Source organism: Scardinius erythrophthalmus, assembly GCF_964197995.2.
Source record: "Scardinius erythrophthalmus genome assembly, chromosome: 22".
NCBI lineage: Eukaryota > Metazoa > Chordata > Actinopteri > Cypriniformes > Leuciscidae > Scardinius > Scardinius erythrophthalmus.
Window position 1 is genome coordinate 2,070,001 of NC_138242.1, and position 20,000 is coordinate 2,090,000.

At 42.4% G+C, this 20,000-nt stretch overlaps 1 protein-coding gene across 1 annotated transcript in view; it reads left to right on the forward strand.

Moving 5' to 3' along the window:
- hecw1a (HECT, C2 and WW domain containing E3 ubiquitin protein ligase 1a) overlaps positions 1-20,000 on the forward strand; it is a gene marked incomplete at its 5' end in the record, with an annotated part of 69,631 nt that overhangs the window by 30,121 nt on the left and 19,510 nt on the right. Inside the window, 6 exons of the mRNA XM_081352120.1 lie at positions 2,154-2,339; positions 7,091-7,225; positions 8,153-8,237; positions 11,571-11,667; positions 17,431-17,514; positions 18,887-18,993. Of these exons, the coding sequence (XP_081208246.1) occupies positions 2,154-2,339; positions 7,091-7,225; positions 8,153-8,237; positions 11,571-11,667; positions 17,431-17,514; positions 18,887-18,993 (694 nt within the window). The remainder of the gene's footprint in view (positions 1-2,153; positions 2,340-7,090; positions 7,226-8,152; positions 8,238-11,570; positions 11,668-17,430; positions 17,515-18,886; positions 18,994-20,000) is intronic.

Consider the following 20,000-nt stretch of genomic DNA (forward strand, 5'->3'; position numbering starts at 1 on the left):
TTAATGTTTTAAAATGATTTTTCATTTTCAAAAAAACATTAAGGGATTTTTTTCTCTCCATTTGATCATTTTGCAAATATTATGCAAAGTTACTTTCTGAAAAAAGTAACATATAAAAAAACATTAGACTAACGCCCAACTAAAATGTTTCAAAAAAGCGTTCCATGTATGATGCATAAATAAAACAATAAAACAAACATTTATCAGGCCTAGCAGATGAAGGCATGACTACACACTCTGAGGGCCCTATCTCGCACCCAGCGCAATTGACTTTGTACACAGACGCACGTCGGTAAATTAGGGAATGAACTTGCGCTCCCGGGGCGGTTCAGCGAAAAGAGGAGGAGTGTTACAGCGCAAACGTTCCCTGGTGCTATTTTGCAGTTTCAGAAAACAATTCCGCCACTGACCAGGAGAAACCTCGTCTAAAGTCAGCGGCGCGTTGCACATGTTATTCAGAGGCTATTTTAAGGGCGCATGCTTGGCCATAATCAATGTAGCGTGTGCACAACACACACACACTTTACTTCTCTCATCTACACAGACAGTTCTTATTTTTAGAAAATCATACATTATTACAAGGAACAATATTACCACACGAGGGAAATCATTGTTGTGTCCATGAAGATGTGGAAAATAGGCATAAATCTAGTTTACACATTTACCCAAATTATTATATGCCTGTTTAAGTGAAGCTAATCTGGGTGTGTTTCTCCATCCCCAATGTCACTTCTCTGTGTTTTACGGCCCTGACGAGAACGTCGGTCTCCTCGGCTGTGAACCGCTCCTGGCAAATCCGCCGTTATAATAGCAATCCGCCATGGATCAAGCACGCCTGCTCTTAAAGGGAATGTGAGATGTCGCTCTGATTGGTTTATTTCACGTTACGCCCAAACCACACCTATGAGTAATGAAGCGACTTCAGACCAACACAGTTTAGATTTGTGTCGGGCGCAAGAGTCATTTATCCCGCCGGTATAATAGCAACAGCGCCCGAGACCCGCCCACAAAGTTACTTGCGTTTCGCACTTGATACTTGCGTTTCAGATCGTTAAAATAGGGCCCATAATGTTTGTGCTAATGTTTTCAGAAAGTAATTAAAGGCTAGAACTTTGAATGAATGTTTTACTAACGTTTCTAGAAGAACGTTTGTCCATAACTCTTCCAGAACGTTCCCTGTTCACTGTAACCGTTTGCATCCGGTGCGTTGAATCCTCCTGGTGTTTTTCACTCATGGCTTGATTTGCTTCCGTGTATCCAGACACTGTGAGGATGTTTCCGGGATCCGTCGAGCGCTTGTGGACTCACTCTGTCCACGACGAGATTGCACTTTAGTTGAAGGCTGATATTGACTGAACTATTTGCAGATTCCCTCTTTATTGATCACATAAGCTCTCCTGCTTTAAACGAGACAGATAACAGACACTAACAAGGCGAAGATAAAGCGTGCTGAGATAGCAGTGGATGTGTGTGTGTTTATGGTGCAGATCTGTGTGTGTGTGTGTCTGTGTCGTGCTCTCAGAGATGCCTTTATTCTGTTTCAAGTTATGTCATGCAGGTCACGTACAGAGACCTCATCAATACGAGGCATTGATTAAATATTCATGATTATACTGAAGTCTCAGTGTGTGTTTGGTTTGATAACAACACTTTATTCTCCACATCAGACCAGGTGATTGATTTACATTCACTAGAATATGCATTAATATGATTGTCATATGCAGACTGAGCCAATATTCTAGTTCTTGAAACCCAAATATGACCTTTGACATGAAATATTTGGAATATCCACCGTAACTGAATATTCAGGGCTCAACGATCCGGCTGTCCTCATGGTCAAGCCCTGATATTCATACGAAAATAGCATTTATTAAAGTCGACATGAAATGAAAATTCCCCCTGTCTAATTGCATGTTGTAGATATTATGGTGAACATTTCATCCATGCATATGTTTCTTTCTTTTTTGACATTGTAATGTTTAATCAAAATGTCATAACTGGATCTTCCAGTAAAAACAGCAGACTTCTCTCTGGTGACATATGCAGGACTTCTCCAATCATTTAGTGAGATTGAACCCCTGCAAACTCACATTCGTGCTTAAGTATTTTACTAACTGTTTTATTGATAAATGTATCTGTCTTCTCCCCCTCAGGGTGCGTATCGGATGTTTACTAACAGCACCTGCCTAAAGCACATGATTCTGAAAATACGGCGAGACGCGCGCAACTTTGAGCGATATCAACACAACCGTGACCTCGTCACTTTCCTCAACAAATTCGCTGACACTCATCTGGAGCTGCCGAGAGGCTGGGAGATCAAAACTGACCCGCAGGGCAAGGTGAGCTTCACACACACACACACACACACACACACACACACACACACACACACACACACACACACACACGTGTAAGAGTTGTCCAGTTCAGCGTAAGGTTTATGGTGTGCGTGTGTGTGTTTGTTTTTTGTGATTTATGAGGACAGAAATGTGTATACTGACTAGGGCTGACTTCTAATAGTCGAGGATTCGACGATTCGATTCGGAGAGGTCTGATTCGACTATGAACCTCATAGTCGAATACTGTACATGGGCGTCAGTTTGGTTTGAAATGTGCTGGGGACAGAGACGCATTCGCATTTTCAGAAGGGCTGGGTACCATTTTTATTTTATTTTTTCGCTTTCGCGCAGGTCATGTTTTGAAAGACGATGTCCTGTAGCTTACTAATGTAAATAAATAAAAAATGTATTCAAAAACCTGCTTCACGTTTTCAGCAGGGCTGCGGAGCGGCTGTGAGTTGACTCCACACGGTTCTCATGTGCGTTAAAAAGCTTTACGTTGTTTAATGTACCTAAACAATGATTACCAAATTCCCCTCTCATGTTGCTCCTCATAACCACTTAAAATGGTAAAAAAAAATCGAACCCAGAGTCCAATTATTATGGACGTTATCTGACATTAAGCGTTTCTGCTTCACATTTTCAGCAGGGCTGCGGAGCGGCTGTGAGTTGACTCCACGCGGTTCTCATGGGCGTGAAAAAGCATTATGTGGTTTAATGTACCTAAACAACCATCACCAAATTTCTCTCTCATATTGCTCCTCATGTTTATGAAATGTTATTATATATGTGTGATATATATGTGTTTTTTAGCTCTTTTGTTTGAAATGGAAAAAATCTAGAGCTATCTAAAAAAAAAAAGAAAAAAAAAGGTTCGACTATCAGTCGACTACGGCAAAATCTAACGAATCAGATTCGACTATGAAAATCCTTAGTCGAAAACAGCCCTAATACTGACACTGGTATTACACTGGTATTACAGTGGTATTACACCGGTATTACAGTGGTATTACACCGGTATTACACCGGTATTACACCGGTATTACACCAGTATTACACTGGTATTACACCGGTATTACACCAGTATTACACCGGTATTACACCGGTATTACACCGGTATTACACTGGTATTACACCGGTATTACACTGGTATTACACCGGTATTACACTGGTATTACACCGGTATTACACCGGTATTACACCGGTATTACACCGGTATTACACCAGTATTACACCGGTATTACACCGGTATTACACCGGTATTACACCGGTATTACACCGGTATTACACTGGTATTACACCGGTATTACACCAGTATTACACTGGTATTACACTGGTATTACACTAGTATTACACCGGTATTACACTGGTATTACACCGGTATTACACTGGTATTACACTGGTATTACACTGGTATTACACCGGTATTACACCGGTATTACACTGGTATTACACCGGTATTACACCGGTATTACACTGGTATTACACCGGTATTACACTGGTATTACACCGGTATTACACCAGTATTACACTGGTATTACACTGGTATTACACTAGTATTACACCGGTATTACACTGGTATTACACCGGTATTACACCGGTATTACACTGGTATTACACTGGTATTACACCGGTATTACACTGGTATTACACTAGTATTACACCGGTATTACACTGGTATTACACCGGTATTACACTGGTATTACACTAGTATTACACCGGTATTACACTGGTATTACACCGGTATTACACCGGTATTACACTGGTATTACACTGGTATTACACCGGTATTACACTGGTATTACACTAGTATTACACCGGTATTACACTGGTATTACACCGGTATTACACTGGTATTACACCGGTATTACACTGGTATTACACTAGTATTACACCGGTATTACACTGGTATTACACCGGTATTACACCGGTATTACACTGGTATTACACTAGTATTACACTGGTATTACACTGGTATTACACTAGTATTACACCGGTATTACACTGGTATTACACTGGTATTACACCGGTATTACACTAGTATTACACCGGTATTACACTGGTATTACACCGGTATTACACTGGTATTACACCGGTATTACACTGGTATTACACTAGTATTACACCGGTATTACACTGGTATTACACCGGTATTACACTGGTATTACACCAGTATTACACTGGTATTACACTAGTATTACACCGGTATTACACTGGTATTACACCGGAATTACACTGGTATTACACCAGTATTACACTGGTATTACACTAGTATTACACCGGTATTACACTGGTATTACACCGGTATTACACCGGTATTACACTGGTATTACACCGGTATAACACTGGTATTACACCGGTATTACACTGGTATTACACCGGTATTACACCGGTATTACACTGGTATTACACCGGTATTACACTGGTATTACACCGGTATTACACTGGTATTACACTGGTATTACACCAGTATTACACTAGTATTACACCGGTATTACACTGGTATTACACCGGTATTACACCGGTATTACACCGGTATTACACCGGTATTACACCGGTATTACACCGGTATTACACTGGTATTACACTGGTATTACACCGGTATTACACTGGTATTACACCGGTATTACACTGGTATTACACTGGTATTACACTGGTATTACACCGGTATTACACCGGTATTACACTGGTATTACACCGGTATTACACCGGTATTACACTGGTATTACACCGGTATTACACTGGTATTACACCGGTATTACACCAGTATTACACTGGTATTACACTGGTATTACACTAGTATTACACCGGTATTACACTGGTATTACACCGGTATTACACCGGTATTACACCGGTATTACACCGGTATTACACTGGTATTACACCGGTATTACACCGGTATTACACCGGTATTACACTGGTATTACACCGGTATTACACTGGTATTACACCGGTATTACACCAGTATTACACTGGTATTACACTGGTATTACACTAGTATTACACCGGTATTACACTGGTATTACACCGGTATTACACCGGTATTACACTGCTATTACACTGGTATTACACCGGTATTACACTGGTATTACACTAGTATTACACCGGTATTACACTGGTATTACACCGGTATTACACTGGTATTACACTAGTATTACACCGGTATTACACTGGTATTACACCGGTATTACACCGGTATTACACTGGTATTACACCGGTATTACACTGGTATTACACTAGTATTACACCGGTATTACACTGGTATTACACCGGTATTACACTGGTATTACACCGGTATTACACTGGTATTACACTAGTATTACACCGGTATTACACTGGTATTACACCGGTATTACACCGGTATTACACTGGTATTACACTAGTATTACACTGGTATTACACTGGTATTACACCGGTATTACACTGGTATTACACTGGTATTACACTAGTATTACACCGGTATTACACTGGTATTACACTGGTATTACACCGGTATTACACTAGTATTACACCGGTATTACACTGGTATTACACCGGTATTACACTGGTATTACACCAGTATTACACTGGTATTACACTAGTATTACACCGGTATTACACTGGTATTACACCGGTATTACACTGGTATTACACCAGTATTACACTGGTATTACACTAGTATTACACCGGTATTACACTGGTATTACACCGGAATTACACTGGTATTACACCAGTATTACACTGGTATTACACTGGTATTACACCGGTATTACACTGGTATTACACCGGTATTACACCGGTATTACACTGGTATTACACCGGTATAACACTGGTATTACACCGGTATTACACTGGTATTACACCGGTATTACACCGGTATTACACTGGTATTACACCGGTATTACACTGGTATTACACCGGTATTACACTGGTATTACACTGGTATTACACCGGTATTACACTGGTATTACACCGGTATTACACCGGTATTACACTGGTATTACACCGGTATTACACTGGTATTACACTGGTATTACACCGGTATTACACTGGTATTACACCGGTATTACACTGGTATTACACCGGTATTACACTGGTATTACACTGGTATTACACCGGTATTACACCGGTATTACACCGGTATTACACTGGTATTACACTGGTATTACACCGGTATTACACCGGTATTACACTGGTATTACACCGGTATTACACCGGTATTACACCGGTATTACACTGGTATTACACCGGTATTACACCGGTATTACACCGGTATTACACCGGTATTACACTGGTATTACACCAGTATTACACTAGTATTACACTGGTATTACACTGGTATTACACTGGTATTACACCAGTATTACACTGGTATTACACCAGTATTACACTGGTATTACACTGGTATTACACCAGTATTACACTGGTATTACACTGGTATTACAACGTGAACGTGATTTATGAGGACATTTCCTGAGTCCTCGTATTTCAGATGGCTTTAAAAACATACTAGTGTTTAGTGTTTAAAACATACTGTGTGTGTGTGTGTGTGTGTGTGTGTGTGTGTGTGTGTGTGTGTGTGTGTGTGTGTGTGTGTGTGTGTTGCGTAATGGGTAGGTTTAGGGGTAGGGTTAGTGTAGGGGGACAGAATATACAGTTTGTGCAGTATAAAAACCATTACGCCTATGGAATATCCTATCAAGTATAGCAAAACAAACTTTGTGTGTATGTGTGTGTGTGTGTGTGTGTGTGTGTGTGTTTTGCTGTGGTAGTCATTCTTCGTGGACCACAACAGTCGGGCAACGACCTTCATTGACCCCAGGATTCCCCTTCAGAACGGACGACTGCCCAACCACCTCACACACAGACAACACTTACAGAGACTGCGCAGCTATAGTGCCGGAGAGGTACAGCACACACACACACACACACACACACACACACACACACACACACACACACACACACACATCATGTGGAAATATATTTCATATTTCATGTGTTCAGATTTATTTAAAGAGGCCTGCAAAAGTTCTGCAAAGTTATAAAGCTCATATTTGATCTAACAGAGAACGCTGATCCAGACGTGTCTATATTAGTAACAAAGGCAAATGCAAAGAAAGAAGACGAGGCTTAAGTGTTGTTTGTTTGTTTCAATTTGAAAGCAAAACCGTTCTGTTTGGCCTTCTGAAAACAGATGCTTTAGAAGCCTTGGAAACTGATACTTGCTATTATTAAATTACATTTCCGACACACAATTGAGGTGTTTGGCCAATCACAACGCACTGGGACAGCTGGCCAATCAGAGCACTCTGGGCTTTTTGGAAGGCGGGGCTTTGTAGAAAACTAGAACTCAAACAGAGCATTTCAGACAGACTGAGGGTACGTTTACACAACAACGATATGCTTAAAACGGAGAAGTTTTTCCTTTGAGTCTTCCACTTACAGACGACACCACTGTCAAATGATCCCCATTTACACGGATCTGCGAAAACGACTAAAACGACTGTATTCTGCTGCCAGGCCAGTAGATGGCGATGAAACACTTACTGTACATGAAGTCATAATCTTCAGAGATTCGCGTTTTTGTTGTTTACACGGAGACTGTTTTTAAAAACTTGCACTTTGAAACCCGTTTCCAGGAGCCCAAAACACTGGTGCGTGTAAACGAACAGCCAATACGCATAAAAAGTTTTTAGTTGAAAACAGTGTCATGTAAACAGCCCCTGAGAGTAGCCGTTCTGTAAAAATGTACATTATGTGAAAAAAAAAATGTTTTTTGAACATTAAAGCATATGCCCTGTTAAATTTTGATCATGTGCTGTGTTCCTCAGGCATCAGACGTGTCCCGCAGCAGAGGATCATCTCTGGTGAGCAGACCTGGAAATAGTCAAAACCAGCCGGATTCAGCGCCTCTGGGTCAGTCAACACACACACGACGCCTGGTCTTAAGCCATAAGACTCGCTGGTGATGGTGACCAAAGTATCAGTCAAAACACAGATGGCCAACCAAAAGAACGAAAGCAAAAAAAACATGTATTTTGTATTAATTATCCATGTTGTGGATCATGTGATTATTGTAACATTTTGGACAAAAGGGGTCAATAAGATTTTTCGAAAGAATCAACAAAGATTAAAGGTGCTGTATGTAACTTTTTTACTCCACTAAAGCAGAAAAAATACCATAATATGTTTGCAGATATTTAGGAAACATGCTTAATTAATTAAGTTCACATACTCGTTTCTCTGGAAAACACTTCTACAGCCAGTTATGTTACTTATTATTTTACACGTTCCGTGTTGGAATGTGTGTTTTTGTTTTGGTCTGTGTGACTCCGCCCACTGCCAGTTCAGCCAATAGTGTTTCGACACCCGGGTTGCCAGTGGTCAGCGAGGAAACGTATTGCATCCTTGGAAATGAACAAACAAACTGGGTTAGAGATTGCAGATTCCACACAACCTAAAAAGCCTCGATATCCATCTAAAAATCTGTGCATATTAGCATATTAAAGCACATATTAAACGTGGATAAATCTGTCAAGTGTCCTTAAACTGGCAACCCTCATGAGCGTTGAGTCTGAGGAGGAGGGAAACAACGAGACCTGATATTTTGAATTTCGACTGCAGTACCCGTTTCGACCACTAGCTGTCATTCTTACAGAAAGCACCTTAACCCTCTGGAGTCTGAGCTGTTTTCTGGGCCCTAGAGGTGTTCTGACATGCTCTGACATTTGTGCTTTTTTCAGTTATTTATAAACATGTTAATGGCAAAGGTGTAAATTCACTCTATATAGCACAAACAGGGCTACCAAAATATCTGATCAACATGCATGTATATGTTTGAATTTTTAAGAGAATAATGTTTATGCGTGGTTATTGGAAAAAATAAAAATGAAAGTTGCAGAAATAAGGCCACAAAACACATACTAAATATGTGGCAATAAGACTTTTGACTAAAGGATATCATCGCCTATAGTTTTTTCTTCTAAATTATGTGAAAATAGTCTTGCTTTATCGTTCACATAAAACCATACATTGATTTAAATTGATGTAAAACAGGTTTTGCTTGGAAAGCCAATATGCGAGGGGGGCGTGAACGAGGAGTGGTTTTCACCTGAATTACCACCCACTCTGCATAATGATGAGCCATTCACTCAGGTGTGACAACTGACTGAGCCACAATGCAAGGACCATTTAAGATTTTGCTTACATCTATCTTGTAAATATGTTTTGCTATTTTATTAAAAAGGTTACAATTACAACAATAATTACAATTTCAACAATATTTCAAGTGTACTCTTTCTTTGTAAAAAAAGATTATAGGCCTACATTTTATCTATGTATTCATTACTTTGAATAAAGCCAACATTGGAACAGCTAACATCTTAGTTGATGACTTTATTTTTGACAAAAAATAGTAGGCTATTTTATATATAGAAATTGCTAAACAAAAGCTTATTTGACGAGGCAGTATATTCTACAGTAAAAACTGTACCCAAATCTACTAAACAAAATGTTGTCTTTCATATTTCACCTGACTGTAACGTTGTTTTCATGAAATACGCTTACACACGCTTAAAATGATGATAATTAAGTGTAAAGATAGGTATTACTGAAAATATTTGGTGTTTGGGGTGAGGATTGGGGTTGATCCATTTATAAAGTAGCTGTTTTTTATTTATTTTTCTGATGTGCACAAATAAGCGACAGGTATCATAAGATTTTCTTCTCCATGTTCCTTTTTTTCTATTCTTTTATTCGTTCACATGTAATAATGAATGAATGAATGAATGAATGAATGAATGAATTTATGTATGACTTGTGCAATAAATAAATAAAAATATAAAAAAAAATACGATAGGCTATTGACTCGCGATCTTCGCAGTAGGCTAGTGAACGCACCGGAGAAACGCACATTTATTAGGCTACATAGTTTTTTTGTTTTGGATGGTTTTGTTTAGAACCAGCTGTAAATGTAAATATATTTCACATTTTTTAGACATGTGAGGCGAGTAGGCTATGGTCTGGTTGATGATCTCCAGTTCAAGCACCTTATGTTGTGATTGCTAGCCTATATTTACTTTAAATCCAGGAAATTTGTTAATGAAAAAAATATTAAAATTAAGATACAATTGATACAAAACGAAATTCGTTTTAAAGAAAGGATTTGTACTTTCTGTTTTGAGGTATCTGTGAATGTTTGAAAGTCAACTGTCACGTAATATTGTTTTTTGCCAGCTGTGGTAAACAGCGCGCATCTATGCCGTTCATTCATTCATAAACAGAAACCTGAGAAGGAAAAACTTACTAGTATTCCTCAGCTCGTATTCCTCGTATTCGTCATTATTCCTCACAGTGCTGCGTTGTAAACAAGTAATGTTCTGAATAAACTGGTGTTTTGGTTTTCTTGTGCTGATGATAGGGGCGTTCACAGGATTGCGCGGATTACCTCAGCCATTTGCTTTTGAATAGCACGCGCTCTCTGTGGGCGGAGTCACATTACATTTGAATTAGCTCTAATGAGGTCGACTGGAATCGCTCTCTTTTAATACAGATTTCACAAGATGAGAATATTTGTTTTTTATATAAATTACTTCATTAAAAAGTAGAGAATTCAAGCTTCATGCCTGTGTGTCTGAATGCCTGTTTGACTGAGTATTCGCTAAGCTACAGTTCATTTTCGGACGCGTTTCAGAATGGACTACACGGACAGAGAGAAGGCAGAACTCGCTTCGTGTTTATTTTTCTTTATTTGGCAAAAAGCACAACACTTTGTTTTTATTGTGAGTATACACAAAAATAATACACATTTAACAGAATCGATTGATGTATGAAACTTGTTTTGTAAAATCAAAGTCAAAAGAGAATTTCGGGTCTCAATCAACTCATAAGGAAAAAAATCGAGCAGATCACGCCGGCGTGATCTCAGACCCCTGAGGGTTAATAATGTCACGTTGACAACAAGTTTCTGTGCTCCTGAATGTTGCTGTGCACAGCACAATCTCTGAGTGACGTGTGTGTGTGCACCTCATTGAAAACAGTGCATTAATATAGAACGGTGGTTTTACTGAACACCTTCCAACCAATCAGAATCGAGTATTTAGACAGATTATGGTATAAACTGTAATAACATTTGACCATATTATCGTTTGTAGTCTACTTTTTTGGAATCTCCACAATTCATTTTTAATGCATTTTATAATGACTTTCGGTTATTCATCACAGGTTTTTGTCTGTTTTCTCTATCCTCAGCTTACAATGACAAGATTGTGGCTTTCCTCCGCCAGCCAAACATACTGGACACACTGCAGGAACGGCAGCCTAGTCTCGCCAGAAATCACACACTCAGGTGAGGCCGTCTCTCAGGTGAGGCCGTCTCAGTAATCACACACTCAGGTGAGGCCGTCTCTCAGGTGAGGCCGTCTCAGTAATCACACACTCAGGTGAGGCCGTATCTCAGGTGAGGCCTTCTCAGTAATCACACACTCAGGTGAGGCCGTCTCTCAGGTGAGGTCATCTCAGTAATCACACACTCAGGTGAGGCCGTCTCTCAGGTGAGGCCTTCTCAGTAATCACACACTCAGGTGAGGCCTTCTCAGTAATCACACACTCAGGTGAGGCCGTCTCTCAGGTGAGGCCTTCTCAGTAATCACACACTCAGGTGAGGCCGTCTCTCAGGTGAGGCCTTCTCAGTAATCACACACTGAGGTGAGGCTGTCTCTCAGGTGAGGCCTTCTCAGTAATCACACACTCAGGTGAGGCCTTCTCAGTAATCACACACTCAGGTGAGGCCTTTTCAGTAATCACACACTCAGGTGAGGCTGTCTCTCAGGTGAGGCCTTCTCAGTAATCACACACTCAGGTGAGGCCGTCTCTCAGGTGAGGCCTTCTCAGTAATCACACACTCAGGTGAGGCTGTCTCTCAGGTGAGGCCTTCTCAGTAATCACACACTCAGGTGAGGCCTTCTCTGTAATAACACACTCAGGTGAGGCTGTCTCTCAGGTGAGGCCTTCTCAGTAATCACACACTCAGGTGAGGCCTTCTCTGTAATAACACACTCAGGTGAGGCTGTCTCTCAGGTGAGGCCTTCTCAGTAATCACACACTCAGGTGAGGCCTTCTCAGTAATCACACACTCAGGTGAGGCCGTCTCTCAGGTGAGGCCTTCTCTGTAATCACACACTCAGGTGAGGCTGTCTCTCAGGTGAGGCCTTCTCAGTAATCACACACTCAGGTGAGGCCTTCTCAGTAATCACACACTCAGGTGAGGCTGTCTCTCAGGTGAGGCCTTCTCAGTAATCACACACTCAGGTGAGGCTGTCTCTCAGGTGAGGCCTTCTCAGTAATCACACACTCAGGTGAGGCTGTCTCTCAGGTGAGGCCTTCTCAGTAATCACACACTCAGGTGAGGCCGTCTCTCAGGTGAGGCCTTCTCAGTAATCACACACTCAGGTGAGGCCTTCTCAGTAATCACACACTCAGGTGAGGCCTTTTCAGTAATCACACACTCAGGTGAGGCTGTCTCTCAGGTGAGGCCTTCTCAGTAATCACACACTCAGGTGAGGCCGTCTCTCAGGTGAGGCCTTCTCAGTAATCACACACTCAGGTGAGGCCTTCTCAGTAATCACACACTCAGGTGAGGCTGTCTCTCAGGTGAGGCCTTCTCAGTAATCACACACTCAGGTGAGGCTGTCTCTCAGGTGAGGCCTTCTCAGTAATCACACACTCAGGTGAGGCCTTCTCAGTAATCACACACTCAGGTGAGGCTGTCTCTCAGGTGAGGCCTTCTCAGTAATCACACACTCAGGTGAGGCCTTCTCAGTAATCACACACTCAGGTGAGGCCGTCTCTCAGGTGAGGCCTTCTCTGTAATAACACACTCAGGTGAGGCCGTCTCTCAGTTGAGGCCTTCTCAGTAATCACACACTCAGGTGAGGCTGTCTCTCAGGTGAGGCCGTCTCTCAGGTGAGGCCTTCTCAGTAATCACACACTCAGGTGAGGCTGTCTCTCAGGTGAGGCCTTCTCAGTAATCACACACTCAGGTGAGGCCGTCTCTCAGGTGAGGCCTTCTCTGTAATCACACACTCAGGTGAGGCCGTCTCAGTAATCACACACTCAGGTGAGGCTGTCTCTCAGGTGAGGCCTTCTCAGTAATCACACACTCAGGTGAGGCTGTCTCTCAGGTGAGGCCTTCTCAGTAATCACACACTCAGGTGAGGCCGTCTCTCAGGTGAGGTTGTCTCTGTAATCACACACTCAGGTGAGGCCGTCTCAGTAATCACACACTCAGGTGAGGCTGTCTCTCAGGTGAGGTTGTCTCAGTAATCACACACTCAGGTGAGGCCTTCTCAGTAATCACACACTCAGGTGAGGCTGTCTCTCAGGTGAGGCCGTCTCTCAGGTGAGGCCTTCTCAGTAATCACACACTCAGGTGAGGCTGTCTCTCAGGTGAGGCCTTCTCAGTAATCACACACTCAGGTGAGGCCTTCTCAGTAATCACACACTCAGGTGAGGCTGTCTCTCAGGTGAGGCCTTCTCAGTAATCACACACTCAGGTGAGGCCGTCTCTCAGGTGAGGCCTTCTCTGTAATCACACACTCAGGTGAGGCTGTCTCTCAGGTGAGGCCTTCTCAGTAATCACACACTCAGGTGAGGCCTTCTCAGTAATCACACACTCAGGTGAGGCTGTCTCTCAGGTGAGGCCTTCTCAGTAATCACACACTCAGGTGAGGCTGTCTCTCAGGTGAGGCCTTCTCAGTAATCACACACTCAGGTGAGGCCGTCTCTCAGGTGAGGCCTTCTCTGTAATCACACACTCAGGTGAGGCCTTCTCTGTAATAACACACTCAGGTGAGGCTGTCTCTCAGGTGAGGCCTTCTCAGTAATCACACACTCAGGTGAGGCCTTCTCAGTAATCACACACTCAGGTGAGGCTGTCTCTCAGGTGAGGCCTTCTCAGTAATCACACACTCAGGTGAGGCCGTCTCTCAGGTGAGGCCTTCTCAGTAATCACACACTCAGGTGAGGCCTTCTCAGTAATCACACACTCAGGTGAGGCCGTCTCTCAGGTGAGGTTGTCTCAGTAATCACACACTCAGGTGAGGCTGTCTCTCAGGTGAGGCCTTCTCAGTAATCACACACTCAGGTGAGGCTGTCTCTCAGGTGAGGCCTTCTCAGTAATCACACACTCAGGTGAGGCTGTCTCTCAGGTGAGGCCGTCTCTGTAATCACACACTCAGGTGAGGCCGTCTCTCAGTTGAGGCCTTCTCAGTAATCACACACTCGGGTGAGGCCGTCTCTCAGGTGAGGCCGTCTCAGTAATCACACACTCAGGTGAGGCCGTCTCTCAGATGAGGCTGTCTCTCAGGTGAGGCCTTCTCAGTAATCACACACTCAGGTGAGGCTGTCTCTCAGGTGAGGCCTTCTCAGTAATCACACACTTAGGTGAGGCTGTCTCTCAGGTGAGGCCTTCTCAGTAATCACACACTCAGGTGAGGCCGTCTCTCAGGTGAGGCCTTCTCAGTAATCACACACTCAGGTGAGGCCGTCTCTCAGGTGAGGCCTTCTCAGTAATCACACACTCAGGTGAGGCCGTCTCAGTAATCACACACTCAGGTGAGGCCGTCTCAGTAATCACACACTCAGGTGAGGCCGTCTCAGTAATCACACACTCAGGTGAGGCTGTCTCTCAGGTGAGGCCTTCTCAGTAATCACACACTCAGGTGAGGCTGTCTCTCAGGTGAGGCCTTCTCAGTAATCACACACTCAGGTGAGGCCGTCTCAGTAATCACACACTCAGGTGAGGCTGTCTCTCAGGTGAGGCCTTCTCAGTAATCACACACTCAGGTGAGGCTGTCTCTCAGGTGAGGCCGTCTCTCAGGTGAGGCCTTCTCAGTAATCACACACTCAGGTGAGGCCGTCTCTCAGGTGAGGCCTTCTCAGTAATCACACACTCAGGTGAGGCCGTCTCTCAGGTGAGGCCTTCTCAGTAATCACACACTCAGATGAGGACGTCTCTCAGGTGAGGTTGTCTCTGTTATCACACACTCAGATGAGGCCGTCTCTCAGGTGAGGCCGTCTCTCAGGTGAGGCCTTCTCAGTAATCACACACTCAGGTGAGGCCTTCTCAGTAATCACACACTCAGATGAGGCCGTCTCTCAGGTGAGGCCGTCTCTCAGGTGAGGCCTTCTCAGTAATCACACACTCAGGTGAGGCTGTGTCTCAGGTGAGGCCTTCTCAGTAATCACACACTCAGATGAGGCCGTCTCTCAGGTGAGGCCGTCTCTCAGGTGAGGCCTTCTCAGTAATCACACACTCAGGTGAGGCTGTCTCTCAGGTGAGGCCTTCTCAGTAATCACACACTCAGGTGAGGCTGTGTCTCAGGTGAGGCCTTCTCAGTAATCACACACTCAGATGAGGCCGTCTCTCAGGTGAGGCCGTCTCTCAGGTGAGGCCGTCTCAGTAATCACACACTCAGGTGAGGCCGTCTCAGTAATCACACACTCAGGTGAGGCCGTCTCAGTAATCACACACTCAGGTGAGGCTGTCTCTCAGGTGAGGCCTTCTCAGTAATCACACACTCAGGTGAGGCTGTCTCTCAGGTGAGGCCTTCTCAGTAATCACACACTCAGGTGAGGCTGTCTCTCAGGTGAGGCCTTCTCAGTAATCACACACTCAGGTGAGGCCGTCTCTCAGGTGAGGTTGTCTCTGTAATCACACACTCAGGTGAGGCCGTCTCAGTAATCACACACTCAGGTGAGGCTGTCTCTCAGGTGAGGTTGTCTCAGTAATCACACACTCAGGTGAGGCCTTCTCAGTAATCACACACTCAGGTGAGGCTGTCTCTCAGGTGAGGCCGTCTCTCAGGTGAGGCCTTCTCAGTAATCACACACTCAGGTGAGGCCTTCTCAGTAATCACACACTCAGGTGAGGCCGTCTCTCAGGTGAGGCCTTCTCAGTAATCACACACTCAGATGAGGACGTCTCTCAGGTGAGGTTGTCTCTGTTATCACACACTCAGATGAGGCCGTCTCTCAGGTGAGGCCGTCTCTCAGGTGAGGCCTTCTCAGTAATCACACACTCAGGTGAGGCTGTCTCTCAGGTGAGGCCTTCTCAGTAATCACACACTCAGGTGAGGCCGTCTCTCAGGTGAGGTTGTCTCTGTAATCACACATTCAGGTGAGGCCGTCTCAGTAATCACACACTCAGGTGAGGCCGTTTCTCAGGTGAGGTTGTCTCTCTAATCACACACTCAGGTGAGGCCGTCTCTCAGGTGAGGTTGTCTCTGTAATCACACACTCAGGTGAGGCCGTCTCTGTAATCTGTAAAAATGCCAAAGAGAATCTGGGACTGCAGAGATCCATAATAACACATTCTATTACTAAATTAATAAAACTTACACTAAAATGAAAACAAAATATAAAATTACAATAACGGTAACACTTTACAATAAGGTTCATTAGTTAACATTAGTTAACTAGCTTAGTTAACATGAACTAAGAATGAACAATACTCAGCATTTATTCATTTTAGTTCTTATTAATTTCAACATTTTCTAACACGTTATTAAAATCAAAGGTTGTATTTTTAACATTGCTTAATGCACTGTGAACTAACATGAACACACAATGAACAGCTGTATTTATATTAACTAACATTAACAAAGATTAATAAATACTGTTACAAATGCATTGCTCATTGTTAGTTAATGTTGTTTAATACATTAAATAATGTTAACTAATGAACCTCATTGTAAAGTGTTACCACAATGACAGTATATAAATAACACAAAAATAACAACTAACAATGTTTTGTTAAGCTTATATAGAAATACAGTTACAGTCTCATAAAGATGCATAAAACAAAGTTTTGTGACTGTGAATCAGCATTTGACTTCATAAATACAGTAACTTGTGCATTTACAGTATCACTAATGCAGAAAGCTGATCGTTATCTCAATAGCACTCCTGAATGCACACGATAACTCCATTCAACATGTGCATTACTGTTACTTTAAAAACAATTAACATTCCATTAGCGTGAGAGTGGAAATGTGAGATTGTGTGAATGTTTACATGCTTCTTATGTGTCTTCTTACATGTTTTCTCTCAGGGAGAAAATCCATTACATCAGGACTGAAGGTCCTCAAGGTGTTGAAAAGCTGTCATGTGACGCCGACCTGGTCATGCTGTTAAGGTACAGTGACTGCAGTGTGTTGCAGGGGAAGTTGTGCATGATTTTCATGTTTTAGTTGAAATGCAAAACCACAAGCCAAGTCTTTGAACACAATCCTCAGTGTTTGGTTCAGATCACTGCTCAAACAAAGGCACTTTGACTTACTCACATGGACCAGCATGTGGGACTGGAAATAATTGGCTCAATCAACTAGCCAGCCTCTCCACACAGTAACACACTGTTGAATAATAGATATACTTTAAAGGGTTAGTTCACCCAAAAATGAAAATTCTGTCAGTAATTACTCACCCTCATGTTGTTCCAACCAAATTAAATCTGAGAGTTGTCTCACTCCTCCATAGGCTTTCAGAGGGACCGAAACTTCCTGGCCCAGAAAAGTTATTAAAGAGATCGTTAATATAGTCCAAGTGACTCCAGTAGCTTAATCCTAAGTATATCAAGCGACGAGAATACTTTTTGTGCGCAAAAACAAACAAAAATAACGACTTTATTCCACTATTCATTTCCTTCTCTCTGGGCCTTGTAGTGTTTTTGCGCTGCGCGTCTGTGTTGCACGTCATCACGCATCACACACACATGACCCGCTTCGGCCAATAGTGAGCCTACGTGGTGACGTGTAACACAGACGCGCTGCGCAAAAACACTACGTGAACCAACTAGAGGCCCAGAGAGAAGGAAATGAAAAGTGGAATAAAGTCGTTGTTTTTGTTTGTTTTTGCGCACAAAAAGTATTCTCGTCGCTTGATAAACTTAAGATTGAGCCACTGGAGTCACTTGGACTATATTAACGATCTCTTTAATAACTTTTCTGGGCCAGCAAGTGTCGGTCACCTAGCAGCCTATGGAGGAGTGAGACAACTCTCAGATTTAATCAAAAATATCTTAATTTGTGTTCCGAAGATGAACGAAGGTCTTACACGGTTGGAACAACATGAGGGTGAGTAATTACTGACAGAATTTTCATTTTTGGGTGAACTAACCCTTTAAGCTACAACTGACAAAGTAAATAATGTTTTCTTTTTACCTTATTATTTATATGACATTAGTATACAAAAATATTTTCTCTATACACTGGTGGTCAAAAGTTTGGAATAATATAATATTTTTACTTTTTTTTTTGAAAGATGCTTATGCTCACCATTTATTTGATGAAAAAAAAACAGTAAAACCATAATATTGTGAAATATTATTCCAATGTAAATCATCTGTTTTCTATGTGAATATACAGTAAAGTGTAATTTATTCCTGTGATCAAAGCTGAATTTTCAGCATCATTACTCCAGTCTTCAGTGTCACATGATCCGTCAGAAATCAGTCTTATGCACATCAAAATTATGTGTACATCTGAATGTTTTTCTTCTCTGTCATGCAGTCTATTTGATGAAGAGATCATGTCGTATATCCCATCTCACTCCTTCCACCCGGGCCTGAGCTTCTCTCCTCGCTGCTCTCCTGGATCCTCGCCTCAGAGTTCACCTGGTATGATCACATCCATGGGTTTGGAAATCGCTTAGTCTTTAATCGCATGACTTTTATAATTGGGTTAGTTTAAGTATTAGGAGGGCAACAGTGATACAGGTCGCTACACCTAGAATATTTTTGAAACTACTGATAATTCTAGCTTTGTAGCTCTAGCAAAAAACTGCCTATACAAGAAAAGGCATCAATATTTTTAGTCCGTTTTCATGTAAGAGAAAGAGTATAGATGTGCTAAAAGATATTTTTGTCTACTATACAGGGGACCTATTATCCCCTTTTTCATATCTTGATGTTGTTTCAGGCTCTACTAGAACAGGTTTTCCTGCTTGAATGTTGATTATTCTCCACATATTCTCCATTGTTGCGGCTCCTCTCTTCCCAGTCTGTCAGTAACGCTCTGTTTACTTCCTGTCTCTATGAAGCCCCTCCTTCTGAAAAGCACACTGTGCTCTGATTGGTCGGCTGGAGCAGTGTGTTGTGATTGGTCGAGCGCTTCGAGTGTGTTTGGGAAATGTCCCGCCCCATAACCACCAGTTTAACACACTACTAACTAACTCAAAAAAGGCCCAGCCCCGTTATTCTGCGTATTAATTATTATAATGAGGAATATTGTGACGTGTTCATTCCCGGAAGAAACTCAAGACTACAATGGAGGCGTTTCAGGAGTTCAGGAACTCTGACTCTGATATAGAGAAGAACTTGAATAACGTGAAAAAAAGCAGACGGCCTCAAAGCTAAAATCTAAACTAAAAGCCACAAACAGACAAGCATTGTACAGGTTAAAGACCAGGCACCATCTCACCATTTTTAGATTATTATCTTAATAAACAATATTCTTTCGCTCAGTAGCAAACATCTGGATACTAACATCTAAGTTTTCTTTTAAAAGACCCTTTTAAATGTGTGTTGAAACATGAGCCAGTGTGTTGTGTGTAGCGCTGCTTGCCAAAACACAGCAAAGGCTTTTCCCTAAAGCAGCGAGAGTAATCGTTCCCCGCATCAGTTTA